Genomic DNA, 16,526 nt, shown 5'->3' with positions numbered 1-16,526 from the left:
AACTGAGAAATTTTGCGTATGTACCAACAACTGTATTTACTGTAAACAATTAATTTTTTTTAAAAAAGTGATTTGAACTTCAAAAAAAATTTTTTTTTTTAAATTTTCTTCCATTTGCCTCAGCTTGAACAAGAGAGTGAAGGATATTATACATAAAGCTTTTTGGGATTGCTTGAGTGTCCAACTGAGCGAAGACCCCCCAACATATGACCAAGCCATCATTCTTGTTGGAGAGATCAAAGAGGTGAGGCAAAGAGAAAACTATTGCCGGCTGGGGAGATAGCATACTGACGGTAATGCAAGAGACCTTCATGCCTGAAGCTCTCCAAGGTCCCAGGTTCAAGTCCAGACAACTATTGCTTTTTCTGATATGGTAGGAGATTTTATTCAACTCTCTTTGCTACAGACTAGAAAATTTTAAAGAGATTGAAAAAATCAAGGGCTGGGGAAACAGCTTAATGGTTATGTAAGAGACTTCCATGCCCACCCAAGGTTCTGAGGTCTCAGGTTCAATCTCTAGTACCACCATAAGTCAGATCTGTGCGGTGCTCTTGCCTCTGTGTATGTAACTTCCTCTGTCTCTCTCATTAACATAAATAAATAAAATATTTTTAAAAAGCCATTGAAGGTGGTCCGGGAGTTGGCGCAGTGGTAAAGCTTTGGACTCTCAAGTATGAGGTCCTGAGTTCGATCCCCGGCAGCACATGTGCCAGAGTGATGTCTGGTTCTTTCTCCTCCTATCTTTCTCATAAATAAATAAAATCTTTTTTAAAAAAGCCATTGAAGGATCAAGAAATTAAATCACTTTTTGAAATGTGGATTTATAGTAATTTTTAATTTTCTCCTTTTTTTTTTTTTGCCTTCAGGGTTATTGCTGGGGCTCCATGCCTGCACTACAAATCCACTGCTCCTGGAGGCTATTTTTTCCCCTTTTGTTGCCTTTGTTGTTTTATCATTGTTGTGGTTATTATTATTATTGACGTCATTGTTGTTGAATAGGACAGAAAAATCGAGAGAGGAGGGGAAGACAGAGAGGAGGAGAGAGAGATAGACACCTCCAGACCTGCTTTATCACTTGTGAAGTGATCCCCCTGCAGGTGGGGAGCTGGGGCATTGAACTGGGATCCTTAAGCTGGTCCTTGCATTTTGTGCCATGTGTGCTTAACCCACTGTGCTAATGCCTGACTCCCTATTTAAAAAAAATTTCAGATGAGTTATGAAACCTGAAAGTTATTGTAAATGAAGAAACTGTTTGTTGTATGCTTTACATTGGGTTCTAGTTCTCCCCCACCGAGAGAATTAGATCAGTCCAGTTAGTTTCGCGGGCCTGCTTGGCCCCGCCCGAAGGAACCCCGCGAGAGTGTCAGAGTTCCAGAGTTGAAGGGTTTCAGAGTTCGAGAGTTGAAGAGTGACAGAGTTGAGAGGGTTCCTGAGTTCCAGAGGAGAGAGAGTGCTTGCGCCGCTGCAAAGAGACAGCAGAGTTCTGTTTGGTGATTAGTTTGTCTTAGTTTATGAATCATTGTTCCTGAATAAAGAAATACAGCTTCCCTGCCCAGCCGTATGTCTCTGGTCGTCTCTGTTACCCGCCCGTGAAGCTAGCCCGGCCAGCTGGAGCCGTCCGAAATTTTAACAACAACTGTTCATATATATATATATGTTTTTAATATTTATTTATTCCCTTTTGTTGCCCTTGTTGTTTTATTGTTATAGTTATTATTGTTGTTGTTGTTGTTGGATAGGACAGAAAGAAATAGAGGGAGGAGGGGGAAGACAGAGAGAGGGAGAGAAAGATAGACACCTGCAGACCTGCTTCACCACCTGTGAAGCGACTCCCCTGCAGGTGGGGAGCCGGGGCTTGACCCGGGATCCTTATGCCGGTCCTTGTGCTTTGCGCCACCTGCGCTTAACCCGCTGCGCTACAGCCCGACTCCCAACTGTTCATATTTTTTAAAAAAACAATTACTGGGGTGTGTGGTGGTGCACCTGGTTGATCAAACATGTTACAGTGCACAAGGACCAGGGTTCGAGCCTCCAGTCCCCACCTGTAGAGGGAAAACTTCACGAGTGGTGAAGCAGAACTGCAGGTGTCTCTCTGTATCTCTCCCTCTCTTTCTCCCCATTCATTTCAATTTCTGGCAGTCTCCAATAAAAATAAAGATAATAAAAAACATCAAAAAACAATTACTTAAATATAACATGTTATTTTTATAAAATATAGGTGGATTAAGATTTTGATAGATACAGACACATTTAATTTGGTCAAAAAATGATTTGGTTTATAGAACAGAGAAGGTATTAAGTGGGAGATAAGACTTTCCATAGTATCTTTAACCATAGTACCAAAGAAATAATACATCGGTGGAAATTGTTATCTGTGGTTGACTCACAGGTTCACATTAATTAATGTATTTTCCTTTTTTCACTTTTAATAGTTTTTCCCCTTGTGTTCACTTTATTGCCATTCAAAGCTTAATTAGAAGTTTGAGTAACCAGTCTAAATTACGTGTAGACGTGTTTTCCTGTCCATTTGTTGAATAAAAGGCTAAAATTTGTGAACAGAGTAACACTAGTAAGTCTTTACTTGGATAGTTGTAAATATCTTTAAAAAAAAAAAAGCCGTCTGACTAAGAAACTTTGGTTACATTTGGCATTGCTCTCTTGTAGACACTCTTATCTTTTTTGCTGCCTGGTCACACGAGACTGAGAAACCAGATAACAGAAGTCTTGGACCTGGATCTGATCAAGCAGGAGGCTGAGAATGGGGCCCTAGACATTTCCAAGCTGGCAGAATTTATTATTGGCATGATGGGGACACTGTGTGCACCTGTCCGAGATGAGGAAGTTAAGAAACTAAAGGACATTAAGGAAGTAGTGCCCCTTTTCAGGTAAGGGAATTATGCTAATTACTTTCAGTGCATCTAAATTCTGGAGCTTATTTTCCAGATGTAGACTTCCTCAAGTGTAAATGTATTAAAAAAACAAACAAACAACGAACTCATGCATTTTAAAAAGCAGACATTTTCTAAAATAAGAGTACACCAGAAAGAAGGAAAAAAAATAAACATCCATAATTTTACCACCTGAAAGATGATCACTGGTATAATGTATGTGTATATATATATATACACACACACATATATGTATATATAACTTATATGTACATATTTAGCTTTATGTTTTTTAAAAGATTTTCTTTTAAAAATATTTTATTTATTCATTCCCTTTTGTTGCCCTTGTTGTTTTATTGTTGTAGTTATTATTGTTGTTATTGATGTTGTTTTTGTTGGATAAGACAGAGAGAAATTGGGAGTCGGGTGGTAGCACAGTGGGTTAAGCGCACATGGCACAAAGCACAAGGACCGTAGTAAGGATCCTAGTTTGAGCCCCCGGCTCCCCACCTGCAGGGAAGTTGCTTCACAGGCGGTGAAGCAGGTCTGCAATGTCTGTCTTTCTCTCCCCTCTCTGTCTTCCCCTCCTCTCTCCATTTCTCTCTGTCCTATCCAACAACAATGACATCAATAACAACAACAATAATAACTACAACAATGAAAAACAAGGGCAACAAAAGGGAAAATAAATATAAAAAAAAAGGCAGAGGGAAATGGAGAGAGGTGGGGAAGACAGGGAGGAGGAGAGAAAGATAGACACCTGCAGACCTGCTTCACCGCCTGTGAAGCGACTCCCCTGTAAGTGGGAAGCCGGGGCTGGAACCGGGATCCTTCCACCAGTCCTTGCAGTTTGCACCAAGTGTGCTTAACCCGCTGCGCTACCGCCCGACTCCCAGCTTTATACCCTTAACATTTTATTTAAAAATTTTCCAAACCGACGGAGAGTTTGTAAAAACAGTACAGTGAATTCTCATTTACCTCTAACTCTCATTTACCAACCAGTTAAAAAAAAATTCATCAGAGCTTTGTACCTAGTTTAGTTCACACATTACCATGTACAACATACAGATATATGTTTTTCCTTCTGAAAGGTAATTGTCAACATTGTGATGCTTTATCCTTAAATATTTCATTAAGTGCCTCCTAAGAATGTGGACATAGTCCTGAACATAATAAAAATATAAGCAAGCCTTCAAGAAAGCTAACATTATTCAGTTAACTGACATATAGTCCATATTAACTTCATTTAGTCTTTTGAATTCTTTGAACTTTATTTAGATGGACAGCTTTCATAATTGGGCATGTCTCTGATGGAGACCCTGGAAACCTTGTCATAAAAATTGTTGCGGGAGTCGGGCGGTAGCGCGGCGGGTTAAGCGCAGGTGGCCCGAAGCTCAAGGACGCGCGTAAGGATCCCGATTCAAGCCTCCGGCTCCCCACCTGCAGGGGTGTCGCTTCACAGGTGAAGCAGGTCTGCAGGTGTCTATCTTTCTCTCCTCCTCTCTGTCTTCCCTTTCTTTCTCCATTTCTCTCTGACCTATCCAACAACGACGACATCTATAACAACAACAACAATAATAACTACAATAATAATAAAAAAAACAAGGTCAACGAAAGGGGAAATAAATATAAAAAAGAAAAAAAATTGTTGCGGGAGTTGGGCGGTAGCGCAGCAGGTTAAGTGCAGGTGGCGCAAAAGCCCAAGGACCAGCTTAAGCATTCGGATTTGAGCTCCTGGCTCCCCACTTGCAGGGCAGTGGCTTCAAAAGCAGTGAAACAGGTCTGTAGGTGTCTATCTTTCTCTCCCCCTGTCTTCCCCTCCTCTCTCCATTTCTGCCTGTCCTATCCAACAATGACGACATCAATAACAATAAGAATAATAACTACAACAATAAAACAACAAGGGCAAAAAAAAAGGGAATAAATAAATAAATAAAATTGTTGCAAAATATATTGGAACAGGTAGCTTATTGAACCAGGTGGCTCCCTCTCTGAGCCAATATGTCTGAGCTGTCTGCTCATATCTGATAGTGTGACTCTTGCTGAGGAGGAATGAATGTTTGGTGCTGATCTGTGCAAGCTGTACCTATAGATAATGTCAAACCTATGACTTAGATAATCAAATGAGTGCAGATGTTCTGCTGAACCTACCCCCTGGTCAGCATTGCAGACCTGACATTTCTGTGGACATTGTACCTTAATCATTTCATTTAATTCAATTGAAAATGCTCTTAAGGTAATTATATATCCTTGTGGAATTTTAGTAAATAATATACTACACCTTATAAGTTTCCCCCAGTGATAGTATTTTACAAAATGTTGTCACATACATCACATACTGATTAGTACGCTTCAGGGATCTCATTTTGACTTCCTGTTTTACTTGTATACTTTTATGTGTATGTATGCATATTATTATTTTTTCTATTATTATTGTGGGGTCAGGGATTTTTTAATCTCTTTTTCTTTATTTATTCATGAGAAAGATAGGAGGAGGGAGATAAAGAACCAGATATCACTCTGATATATGTGCTGCTGGGGATTGAACTCAGGATCTCGTGCTTGAGAGTCCATTGCCTTATCCACTGCACCACCTCCCAGAGCACTAAGCCAGGGCTTAGTTTCATTGCTCAGGGCTTATTCATTATTTATTATTTATTATTATTTATTATTATTCATTATGCCTTATTTCATTGCTCAGGGCTATTTTTCAGTCAACTAGAGAGACAGAGAAGAAGAGACACCACTTATGGCACCTCCCATGTAGCCCTGGGCTGTATGCATGGCAAAGCATGTACCTTACCCACTGAACTGTCTCTCCAAATTTATATGTTAATTTTTGCCACCAGGGCCTTGCTGGGACTTCTTTCCTTCAAGATCCCACCATTCCCAGAAGAGTCTTTTTTTTTTTTTTTGCCAGGCAGAGGGTGAGAAACATAAAGGGAGAAAGAGACCAAGAAGAGAGATGCCAGAGTTCTGCACCATCGCTCATGAATTTTTCCTTTCGCATGGCACTCCCATGTCATGGTTGAGGGCTTGAACCTAGATCCTGTGTATGATAAAGTGTGCACTCTATTGAATATACTTTCTTCTGGCACCTTTATATATTAACTTAAAAATATTTATTTACTATGAAAGAGAGATGAAGTGTGAGAGAAGAGTAGGAAAGAGACCAGAGAACTGCTAAATTGTGGTATAATCTGACTTCCTGGGATTGGACTCCTGCCTTTGGTGTCTCAGGCATGTAAGCTGGCAGCCTGCTGGTTTGTTTCTGTGGCTATATGTTAATGTCTATACGATTTTATCATCTGTGTAAATTTGTGTGCCTACCAGCAGATCCATGATATGAACAATTTCAGCACCACAAGGACCATTCATGTATATGTACCTTTTATACCCAACTTATGTGTGTCCTTGTGTTTTTCCTTTTTGTTTGGGGAGAGTAATGTTGGTTTATAACACTGTATATATTTTTGTAGTACAGTTTCTTTTTCTTTTTTTGCCTCCAGGGTTAACTCTGGGACTCGGTGCCTGCACTATGAATCCACTGCTCCTGGAGGTCATTTTTCCCGTTTTGTTGCCCTTGTTGTAGTTGTTATTGTTGTCATATGGGACAGAGAGAAATGAAGGGGGGGGAATACAGAGAGGGAGAGAGAGAAAGATAGACACCTGCAGACCTGCTTCACCACCTGTGAAGCGACTCCCCTGCAGGTAGGGAGCCGGGGGCTTGAACCGGGATCCTTACACTGGTCCTTGCTCTTTGTGTCACGTGTGCTTAACCTGCAACCCGCTGCGCTACCACCCAACTTCCAGGTCTAAGCATTTTCATGGCACAGAATTTAAGTGAAACAAAAAAATTATACCTATGCCTTTGTTGAATAATGCTGAGAAATAAACTATATTGGTATATTTATTCAAAGGTTCATCATTTCAGTCTTAGCCCTAATTATGTTACCTTGAGCAAGCTGTTAGCTTTTCTTAGCTTTAGTTTACTCATCTATAATAGTTATAATAGCTACCTCAAAAGCTCTTGTGAAATTTAAGCTCCATAATGCAGGTAAAACATTTAACATAGTCTCGGGACATTGCATGCATTTTATAACTAGAAGCTATTTAAAAGTGGCTTGGTTTAAAAAGAAATTATACAGTGGTAACATGATGGTAGGGAGTCTCCTATAATTCTATAGAGATAAATCAAGAGAGGAGGGGAAGACAGAGAGGAGGAGAGAAAGATAGACACCTACAGACCTGCTTTACCGCCTGTGAAGCGACCCCCTGTAGGTGGGGAGCTGGGGCCTCGAACTGGGATCCTTAAGCTGGCCCTTGTGCTTTGTGCCATGTGTATTTAACCCACTGCGCTACTGCCCAGTCCTCTGGAGTACATTTTCTTACCTCTTCAATTTTATGTTACCACACCACACTCACTACCAAAGTACCAACATGCCTCCACCACAGTATATTGGATCCCCTCCACTGATTCCCATCCACACTGCCTCTCTGGTAACCTCATAGCAGCAAAACATACATTTGCCTAGACATAATTGCTTCTTCATTAAGATGGACCAGCCTGGAAGGTAGCCCAGTAGATGAAGCATTGGACTCTTTAAGTGTGAGCTCCTAAGTTTGATCCCTGGCATCATATGGGTTAGAGTTATGCTTGGGTTCTCTCTCTCCTTTCCCCTCTCATAAATAAATATAAAAATTTTCAGTGGTGGATAATTAGAGACCCAGACAGATAGCTCACCATGTACCATGGTGTTGAGGATCAAACCTGGGGCTTCAGGAGTCTGGTGGCAGCACAGCGGGTTTAAGTCCTGGTGCAAAGCTAAAGGACCAGTGTAAGGATCCTGGTTGGAGTCCCTGGCTCCCCACCTGCAGGGGAGTCACTTCACAGGTGGTGAAGCAGGTCTACAGGTGTCTGTCTTTCTCTCCCCTTCTCAGTCCTCCCCTCCTCTCTCCATTTCGCTGTGTTCTATCCAACAACAATGACATCAATAACAACAATAATAACTACAACAATAAAACAGCAAGGGCAACAAAAAGGAATAATAAATAAACAAATAAATAAATAATATACAAAATATACAACCCTGGGGCCTCATGCCTGATAAGGTGCTTGCTCGACCAGGTGAGCTATTTATCTCTCAGCCCCTTATGATTTTCCTAACCTTTCTTGCTACCATTTTTGAATTGAAAAAACTGATCTCAAATCAGCCCACCTCTTTCCTTTAAAAACACTGTGTACAAAATGCCTAGTGCTAAGTCCTTTTATCTCTTTCCTTTCAGAGCAATCTTTTCTGTGTTGGACCTAATGAAAGTGGACATGGCAAACTTTGCTGTCAGTAGCATTAGACCACAACTCATGCAGCAGTCAGTTGAGTATGAGAGGATGAAGTTTCAAGATTTTTTGGAAAAGCAGCCAAGTATGTCTAATGCTTTGTTGTGCTCTTTCATTGCTTGTGTTTACATTTTAGCAGCTTGTTGCATAATGATAGTCTTTTGAGAATAAAACAAAAATTAAGTGGGAGAGAGGTAGGGGAGCTGGTCAGCCTTCCTCTTGAGGTTTGAGGTCCTATGTTGGGTCCCTAGCACCGTATGAGTGTAGTAACGACAGACTAGTCGGAATTCCATGGGTGGTGAGGCGGTACTCTGCACTCTTGTTTCTCTCTGTGCTGCCCTTACTCTCATAATAAAATTTAAAAAACTGTCCACAGAGGGAGTCCATGTGTGAGAACCTGAACTTGATCTCTGGTACTGTATTAATAAATGAAAAACATAAGAGCTAGGAAATAGCTCACCTGGTAGGACATAGGCTTTATTTTTTGTTTTCCTCCAGGGTTATCACTGGGGGCTCTGTGCCTGCACTACAGAACCACTGCTCTTGGGGCCATTTCTTCTTCTTTCCTTCCTTCCTTTCTTCTTTCTCCTTCCTTCCTTCCTTTCTTTCCTCCTCTTTCTTCCTTCTTTCTTTTCTTTTTCTTTTTTTATTCTTTTATTTTTCTTTCATTTTTTTTTATTGGATGGGACAGAGAAATTGAGAGGGGAGGGAGAGAAAGACACCTGTAAACCTGTTTCACTGCTTGTTAAGCAATCCCCCCCTTGCAGGAGGGGAGCCGGGGCTTGAACTGGGATTTTTGCACGGGTCCTTGCACTTCGTACTATGTGTGCTTAACCCGGTGTGCTATTGCCTGCATCCCGAACGCATACTTTACTATGCTCTAGACCAAGGATTTGAGCCCTGGCACCACATAGGAGCACCGTGGATGACACTGGGGGAACTTCATACATGGGAGAACAGAGGTGAGGTACCTTTCTCCCTTCTCCTCTGTATTCCCCCTTCTCTCTCTCCCTCACTATTTATTTATTTATTTATTTGCCACCAGGGTTATTGCTGGGGCTCGGTGCTGGCATTATGAATCCAATCCACTCACTGCTCATGGTGGCCATTTTTTTCCTTTTTTTTTTTTTTCCCTTTTTTTTTATTTGCCAGGACAAAGAAAAATTGAGAGATATGGGAGACAGAGGGAGAAAGATACACATGCAGACCTGCTTCACCGCTCCTTTAAGCATCCCCTCTGCAGGTGGGAGCAGGGGCTCAGGCGCGGGTCACTGCACTTTGTAATGTGTGTGCTTTACTGGGTGCACACTGCCTAGGCCCTTTCTCTTCTTTTCTTTTTTTTTTATATATGTTTATTTATTTCCCCTTTATTTTTGCCCTTTTTGTTTTATTGTTGTAGTTATTATTGTTGTTGTTATTGATGTCGTTGTTGGATAGGACAGAGAGAAATGGAGAGAGGAAGGGAAGACAGAGGGGGAGAGAAAGACAGACACCTGAAGACCTGCTTCACTGCCTGTGAAGCGACAAGTAGGGAGCCAGGGGCTCGAACTGGGATCCTTTATACTGGTCCTCGTGCTTCCTGCCACGTGCACTTAACCCGCTGCGCTACCGCCTGACTCCCCCTTTCTCTCCTTTTCTATAGAAATAGAAGCATGAGGGGGCCAGGTGGAGGCCCACCTGGTAGAACACACATATTACCAGGCATGTGGACCTGGGCTCAAGCCCTGGATCACCATATGGGAGCACCTACTGAGCAGCAAGGGGGAGCCTTACTGAGCAGCAAGTTGAGCTACAGTTTCTCTCCTGTTTCTGTCTCTTATCTCTGTCTCTCACCCTCTATCTAAGAGAAAAATATGGATGCCAGGAGTGATGGAGTCACTGAGCCACACTGATAACACTGGTGGCAAACGAGCAACTAAATAAAAATGAGAAAGAAAACTTGCCTGGGGCAGCCAGCTGGGCAGTAGTATAATGCATGTGTTAGACCCTTATGACACATAAAAAATCATAAGTAGTTAAGCGCAGGTGGTGCGAAGTACAAGGACGGGCATAAGAATCCCGGTTTGAGCCCCCAGCTCCCCACCTGCAGGGGAGTCGCTTCACAGGCGGTGAAGCAGGTCTGCAGGTGTCTATCTTTCTCTCCCCCTCTCTGTCTTCCCCTCCTCTCTCCATTTCTCTCTGTCCTATCCAACAACGACTATGACATCAATAACAACAATAATAACTACAACAGTAAAAAAGAACAAGGGCAACAAAAGGGAATAAGGAAATAAATTTTTTAAAAAATATTTTTGTTTTTTTGTTTATTTATTTATTTATGTTCCTTTTTTGGTGCCCTTGTTTTTCGTTGTTGTAGTTATTATTGTTGTTGCTGTCGTCGTTGTTAGATAGGACAGAGAGAAATGGAGAGAGGAGGGGAGACAGAGGGGGAGAGAAAGACAGACACCTGCTGACCTGCTTCACCACTTGTGAAGCGACTCCCCTGCAGGTGGGGAGCTGGGGGCTTGAACTGGGATCCTTATGCCGGTCCTTGCGCTTTGCGCCACATGCGCTTAACCTACTGCGCTACCGCCTGACTCCCAATAAATAAATATTTAAAAAATCATAAATAAATAAATAAATAGCTCAGTAAGAGAATAGTCTGATTTCACTGTAAAAAAAGCACTGGGGGCGGGTGGTGGCATACCAGGTTAAATGCACATGATATGAAGCACAAGGATCAGTGTAAGCATCCTGGTTCGAGCCCCTCACAACCCACCTGCAGAGAGGTCACTTCACAGGTGGTGAAGCAGGTCTGCAGGTGTTTGTCTTTCTCCCCCTCTTTCTGCCTTCCCCACCTGTCTCATTTACTCTTTGTCCTATCCAACAACAGTAGTAACAACAACAACAACAGCAAAATGGCTTCCAGGAGCAGTGGATTGTAATGTAGGCACTGAGGCCCACAGATAATAACCCTGGAGGGAAAAAAAAAAAAAAAGCACTAGATAGAACTGGGAAGATAGTGGAGTGGTAGTGAGTGCATGAGACTTGTGAACTAGAGGTCCCATGTTTGACCACCATTGAGGGATGCTCTGGTCAAACGAACAGATAAAAACAAACAGAAAAGCAGCACAAGAAAAAAGAAAACTTAATTGGCAAGCAAGAGAAATATAGTAAGATATGAGAAAAAAAATGAAGGAAGATATAAAAATAGACATTCCTTCCTCTCTCTCTCTTTCCCTCCCTTCCTTCCTTCCTTCCTTCCTTCCTTCCTTCCTTCCTTCTTTCCTTTCTTACTCTTACTTGATAGGACAGAGAGAATTTGAGAGGAGAGGGAGAATAGAGAGGGAGAGAGACACCCATTGCACTGCTTCACTGCTTGTGAAGCTTCCCCCCTGCAAGTAGGGACTGGGGACTTGAACCCATGTCGTTGCACATGGCAACACATGCATTCAACCAGATGTGCCACCTCCCTGCCCTGAAAAATTTCATTTTTATGAAAGTCTCAGATGAATGTAGATGGCTATAGGATTCAAAATGAAGTCATATCTCTAGGGTGCTTTCATTGGCTTCTGCATTGGCAACTGATGTGTTGTGTAAAAAAACCAGTCTTCAGAGCTAATTTATTATTAGTTCAGTTTTGCGTTTAACTTTGCCAATCACACAATGAACTTGATGGCCTCTGAGCTGTGTTTGACCTGAATACTTACTTCGGAGTCCCTAACAGACCTTCATCAGGCTCCAGGCAGAGATTTTGAGAAAGTAATGGAACTGGGAGAAGTCAGGGAAGAGCAAATTATAAGATTTGTTAATGGTGATTAAGTTCTAGGCTGTGCCAAGGACCAAAGTGCACTATTATTATTATTTATTATTATTATTATTATTATTATTATTTTGCCTTCAGCGTTATCACTAGGGCTCAGTGCCAGCACTACTATGAATCCATTGCTCCTGGTGCCTTTTTTCCCCCTTTTTTCCCCACTGGATAAGACAGAGAAAAACTGACAAAAGAGGGGAAGATAGAGAGGGGAAGAGAAAGATAGACACCTGCAGACCCGCTTCACTGCTTGTGAAGCAACCCCTCTGCAGGTGGGGAGCCAAGGGCTTGAACTAGGATTTTTGCGCAGGGGCCTTGTGCTCTGTACTATGTGCACTTAACCCAGTGCACCACTGCTGGGGCCTCTCCAAAGTACTTTATATCTAACCTTCACACAGTGAACCTGGAAACTAGACACTGTCTTTCAACCCTGTTTACAGCATCTGAGAGGTTTTAGACCAGTGCTGACCACACAGCTTATACTCAGTTTGTATTATAATGCTCGGCAGGAGACATTCAGGATTGCAGTTTTATACAAACCTTAGTGTGAGGGCCAGGTGCCAGCAGCTAGGCCTGGGGAAGGGCACATAGCTGGAGCGAAGGTGTTGTTATGGTTCCCAGACCAGCCAGAGTCTATTAATTACACCTCACAGCATGAAAGCAAAGGCTACTCTGAGCTGGTGTGCCACAGAGAAGTCTGCTAAAGACAAAGAGAGAGAGAAGCTCAGCGCTGAGAGTAGAGCTCAGAACCCAGTGCTCAGTGCAGTGAGTGTGCTGACTGAGTCAGAGGCAGGTCCTCTTACAACACTGAAGGGTGGACTCTGGCCATGACCTTGGCTGCCTACTTGGTAGTAAGGTGACCTCCACCAACAGGGATGCTGTATCTCCCGGAACCACTACGGAGGCGATTTTTGTTCGGAGAGTGTGGACAAGAACTTCATTGTCCTTATGAAATCCTGAGTCTTTGGGGCATTATTCAGATTTAGGGAAGTAGGGGGAGACTGGTGGTGGATGACAGACAACCGAGAGTTCCCCTAAACAACGTTCCAAATATAGCACGACGTGCCAGACCTGCGACCAAGCTCACCTTTCGCAGGGCTAAAAGTAAACCAGATTGATATGAGACCTGGACGAGGAAATAGCTTCCTCTTTAGTGTAGAAGATAACTTTATACTGGGAAACTCATCCCAGCTGTCTCTGGGCACGAATTTTAGCCATTTCCCAGAGCTGGGCTCAGCAAAGCTCCCAGCTGTGCCTCACGCAGTGGTGAGAGAGAAGAGAAAGAAGGCTCGCCACATATCGGCAGGTGGCAAACCTGGCTATGGGCTTTGTATCCATTTTCTTTTAATTTTTTTTATTCGCTTTCTTTATTGGATAGAGACAGCCAGAATTGAGAGGGAGGGGGTGATAGAGAGGGAGAGAGACACCTGCAGCACAGGTTCACCACTTGCAAAGCGTTCCCTCTGCAGGTGGGGACCGGGGGCTCGAACCCGGGTCCTTGCACATTGTAACGTGTGCTCAACCAGGTATGCCACCACCCACCCGCTGTTCATTTTCTTATTTCACGTCACAACAGCCTATGCCATCCATGGTAATGAACTTGTCTTTATAAACTAAGTGTCTGGTACTCCGATCATGATTTTCTTAAGATTATTCAGCTAGTAGTTGGCAGTGCTGTGATTTGAACTGACTTTTCTTTAATTTCAAAGTCTGGGATAATCTTTCTCAAAGTAACTCCCAGAAGGATCCCCCACCCCCGATTGTCATACTAATGTGTATAGCCTTATTTTTCAGATTCCCTGGACTTTGTTACTCAGTGGCTGGAAGAAGCTGCAAATGACCTTATGAATCCAAAGTTTAAAAATTCCCTGCCATCTGGGGAAGGAGCTGCTGACTCTGGGGATGCTTCTGTACCCAGTCCTGTCACTGTCCAGAACTATGCATACTTGAAGCTTCTGAAATGGGACCACCTCCAGAGACCTTTTCCTGAAGTAGGTGTTCTAGAGCAGTTTGACTGTTCATTTCTTTTTATTTATTTTAATATTTATTTATTCCCTTTTGTTGCCTTTGTTTTATCGTTGTAGTTATTATTGTTGTTATTGATGTCGTCGTTGGATAAAGCAGAGAGAAATGGAGAGAGGAGGGGAAGACAGAGAGGGGGAGAGAAAGACAGACACCTGCAGACCTGCTTTACTGCCTGTGAAGTGACTCCCCTGCAGGGGGGGAGCTAGGGCCCAAATCGGGATTCTTATGCCGGTCCTGGTGCTTTGTGCCACCTGCGCTTAATCCACTGCACTACCGCCTGACTCCCTGTTCATTTCTTTTTGTGCTGTTGAACTTTTAAAATAATAGCCAGTAAACTTTCCCTTTCAAGATGTGCAGTTTAGTGGTTTCTAGCAATGAAATATTCAGACTTATGTAGCCATTACCATAAGTTAATACAGAACATTTTCGTTTCCCCAAAAAGAAATTGTACCCAGTTAAGAGTCACCAGTGTCACTTTTTCTCCACTTCCTCCCCCAAAACACACACCCCCCTCCTGGAGATTAATGACATTTCATATAAATGGAGTCATACAAAATTTGTTGTTTTTTCTTCCCTCCATGGTTATTTCAGGGGCTCCATGCCGGCACTACAAATCCACTGCTCCTGGCAGCCATTTTTTCCACTTTATTTTATAGAACAGAGAGAAATTGAGACAGGAAGGGAGATAGAGAGGGACAGAGACAGAGAGACACTTGCAGACCTGCTTTACCACCTGTGAAGTTTTCCCCCTGCAGGTAGGGAGCAGGGGCTTGAACCCGAATCCTTGTGTGGGTTCTTATACTTTGCATTATATGTTTAACCAGGTGTGCTACCACCCATCCCCCTAAGATTGGCTTTTTGTGTCCTGATTTTTTTTTTTTACCACTAAGCATGGTATTTGTCCATATTGTAGCATGCACTAGTTACTACTTCTTCTTTTTTTAAATTTTTTATTATCTTTATTTATTGGTTAGAGATAGCCAGAAATCAAGAGAGTGACAGAGAGGGAGAGAGACAGAGAGATACCTACAGCACTGCTTCACCACTCGCAAAGATTTCCCCCTGCAGGTGGGGACCAGGGGCTCAAACCTGGGTCCTTGTGCATTGTAATATGTGCACTCAACCAGGCGCCATCACCCGGCCCCCTTCTTCTTCTTCTTCTTTTTTTTAAAAGATTTTATTTATCTATTTGTTTGTTTATTTATTTATTTATTTATTCATGAGAAAGATAGGAGGAGACAGAGAAAGAACCAGACATCACTCTGGTACATTTGCTGCCGGGGTTTGAACTAGGGACCTCACGCTTTGAGAGTCCAGTGTTTTATCTACTGTGCCACCTCCCGGACCACTACTTCTTTTTTTTTCAGTAGTAGTTTTTTTTTTGTGGTAATATATATAATATATATATAATATATATATAATATATAATATATAATAATATATAATAATATATATATATCAGCAGAACCAGCAAGATAATTCACATGTATATGATCTAGGTTCAAACCCGTGGCCCACACGCAGTAGGGAAAGCTTCAGTGCTCTGGTGTTTCTCTCTTGCTTTTTCTTTCTTTTATTAAAATTATTAAATTCTTTTAAAATATTTATTTATTTATTCCCTTTTGTTGGCCTTAATTATTAAATTACTTTCTCTTTTTAGATTTATGTATTTTGGATCGAGACAGAGAAATTGAGAGGGAGAGGAGAGATGGAGAGGGAGAGAGACACTTGCAGCGCTGTTTCACTGCTTGTGAAGCTTACCCTCTGCAGATGGGGACCAGGGGCTTGAACTAGAGGGCCGAGCAGTGATTCACAGGTTGCCATGCACAAGGACCTGGGTTAAGACCCTGCTTCTCACTTGCTGGGGCGGGGGGAGGTGTTTCATGAGTGGCAATGCACGTCTGCAGGTGCCTTTCTCTCTCCTTCTCTATCTCCCCCTTTCTTCTCAATTTCTCCCGGTCTTATCAAATAATAAAATAGAAAGAAGAAAAAAAAAAAGAAAAATTATCACAGGGAGTTGTGGATTTGTAGTACTACCACTGGGCTCCAGTTAAAAGCCTGGTGGCAATAAAAAAAAATTCCTGGGAGTCGGGGGCTGTAGCGCAGCGGGTTAAGCGCAGGTGGCGCAAAGCACAAGGACCGACATAAGAATCCCGGTTCGAACCCTGGCTCCCCACCTGCAGGGGAGTCGCTTCACAGGCGGTGAGGCAGGTCTGCAGGTGTCTATCTCTCCTCCTCTCTGTCTTCCCCTCCTCTCTCCATTTCTCTCTGTCCTATCCAACAACGACAACAATAATAACTACAATAATAAAACAACAAGATCAACAAAAGGGAATAAATAAATAAATAAAATAATTATTTATAAAAAAAAAAAAATTCCTGGGGGCTGGGTGGTGGCACACCAGGTTAAACCACACATAGTGCAAAGCACAAGGGCCTGTGTTAGGATCCTGGGTCGAGCCCCTACCTCCCCACCTGC

The 16,526-nt window shown here is 42.5% G+C and overlaps 1 protein-coding gene across 2 annotated transcripts in view; it reads left to right on the top strand.

Moving 5' to 3' along the window:
• TCP11L1 (t-complex 11 like 1) overlaps positions 1–16,526 on the top strand; it is a 68,782-nt gene that overhangs the window by 26,873 nt on the left and 25,383 nt on the right. For both annotated transcript variants that reach the window (XM_060176631.1, XM_007530103.3), the window contains exons 4-7: positions 124–244; positions 2,665–2,885; positions 8,175–8,311; positions 13,817–14,013. In XM_060176631.1, coding sequence (XP_060032614.1) covers positions 124–244; positions 2,665–2,885; positions 8,175–8,311; positions 13,817–14,013 — 676 coding nt within the window. The remainder of the gene's footprint in view (positions 1–123; positions 245–2,664; positions 2,886–8,174; positions 8,312–13,816; positions 14,014–16,526) is intronic.

The sequence above is a fragment of the Erinaceus europaeus genome, chromosome 17 (assembly GCF_950295315.1).
Source record: "Erinaceus europaeus chromosome 17, mEriEur2.1, whole genome shotgun sequence".
In the NCBI taxonomy this organism is placed as follows: Eukaryota; Metazoa; Chordata; class Mammalia; order Eulipotyphla; family Erinaceidae; genus Erinaceus; species Erinaceus europaeus.
Note: the sequence above shows the minus strand (reverse complement) of the source record. Positions and strands in the feature narration are given on the sequence as shown.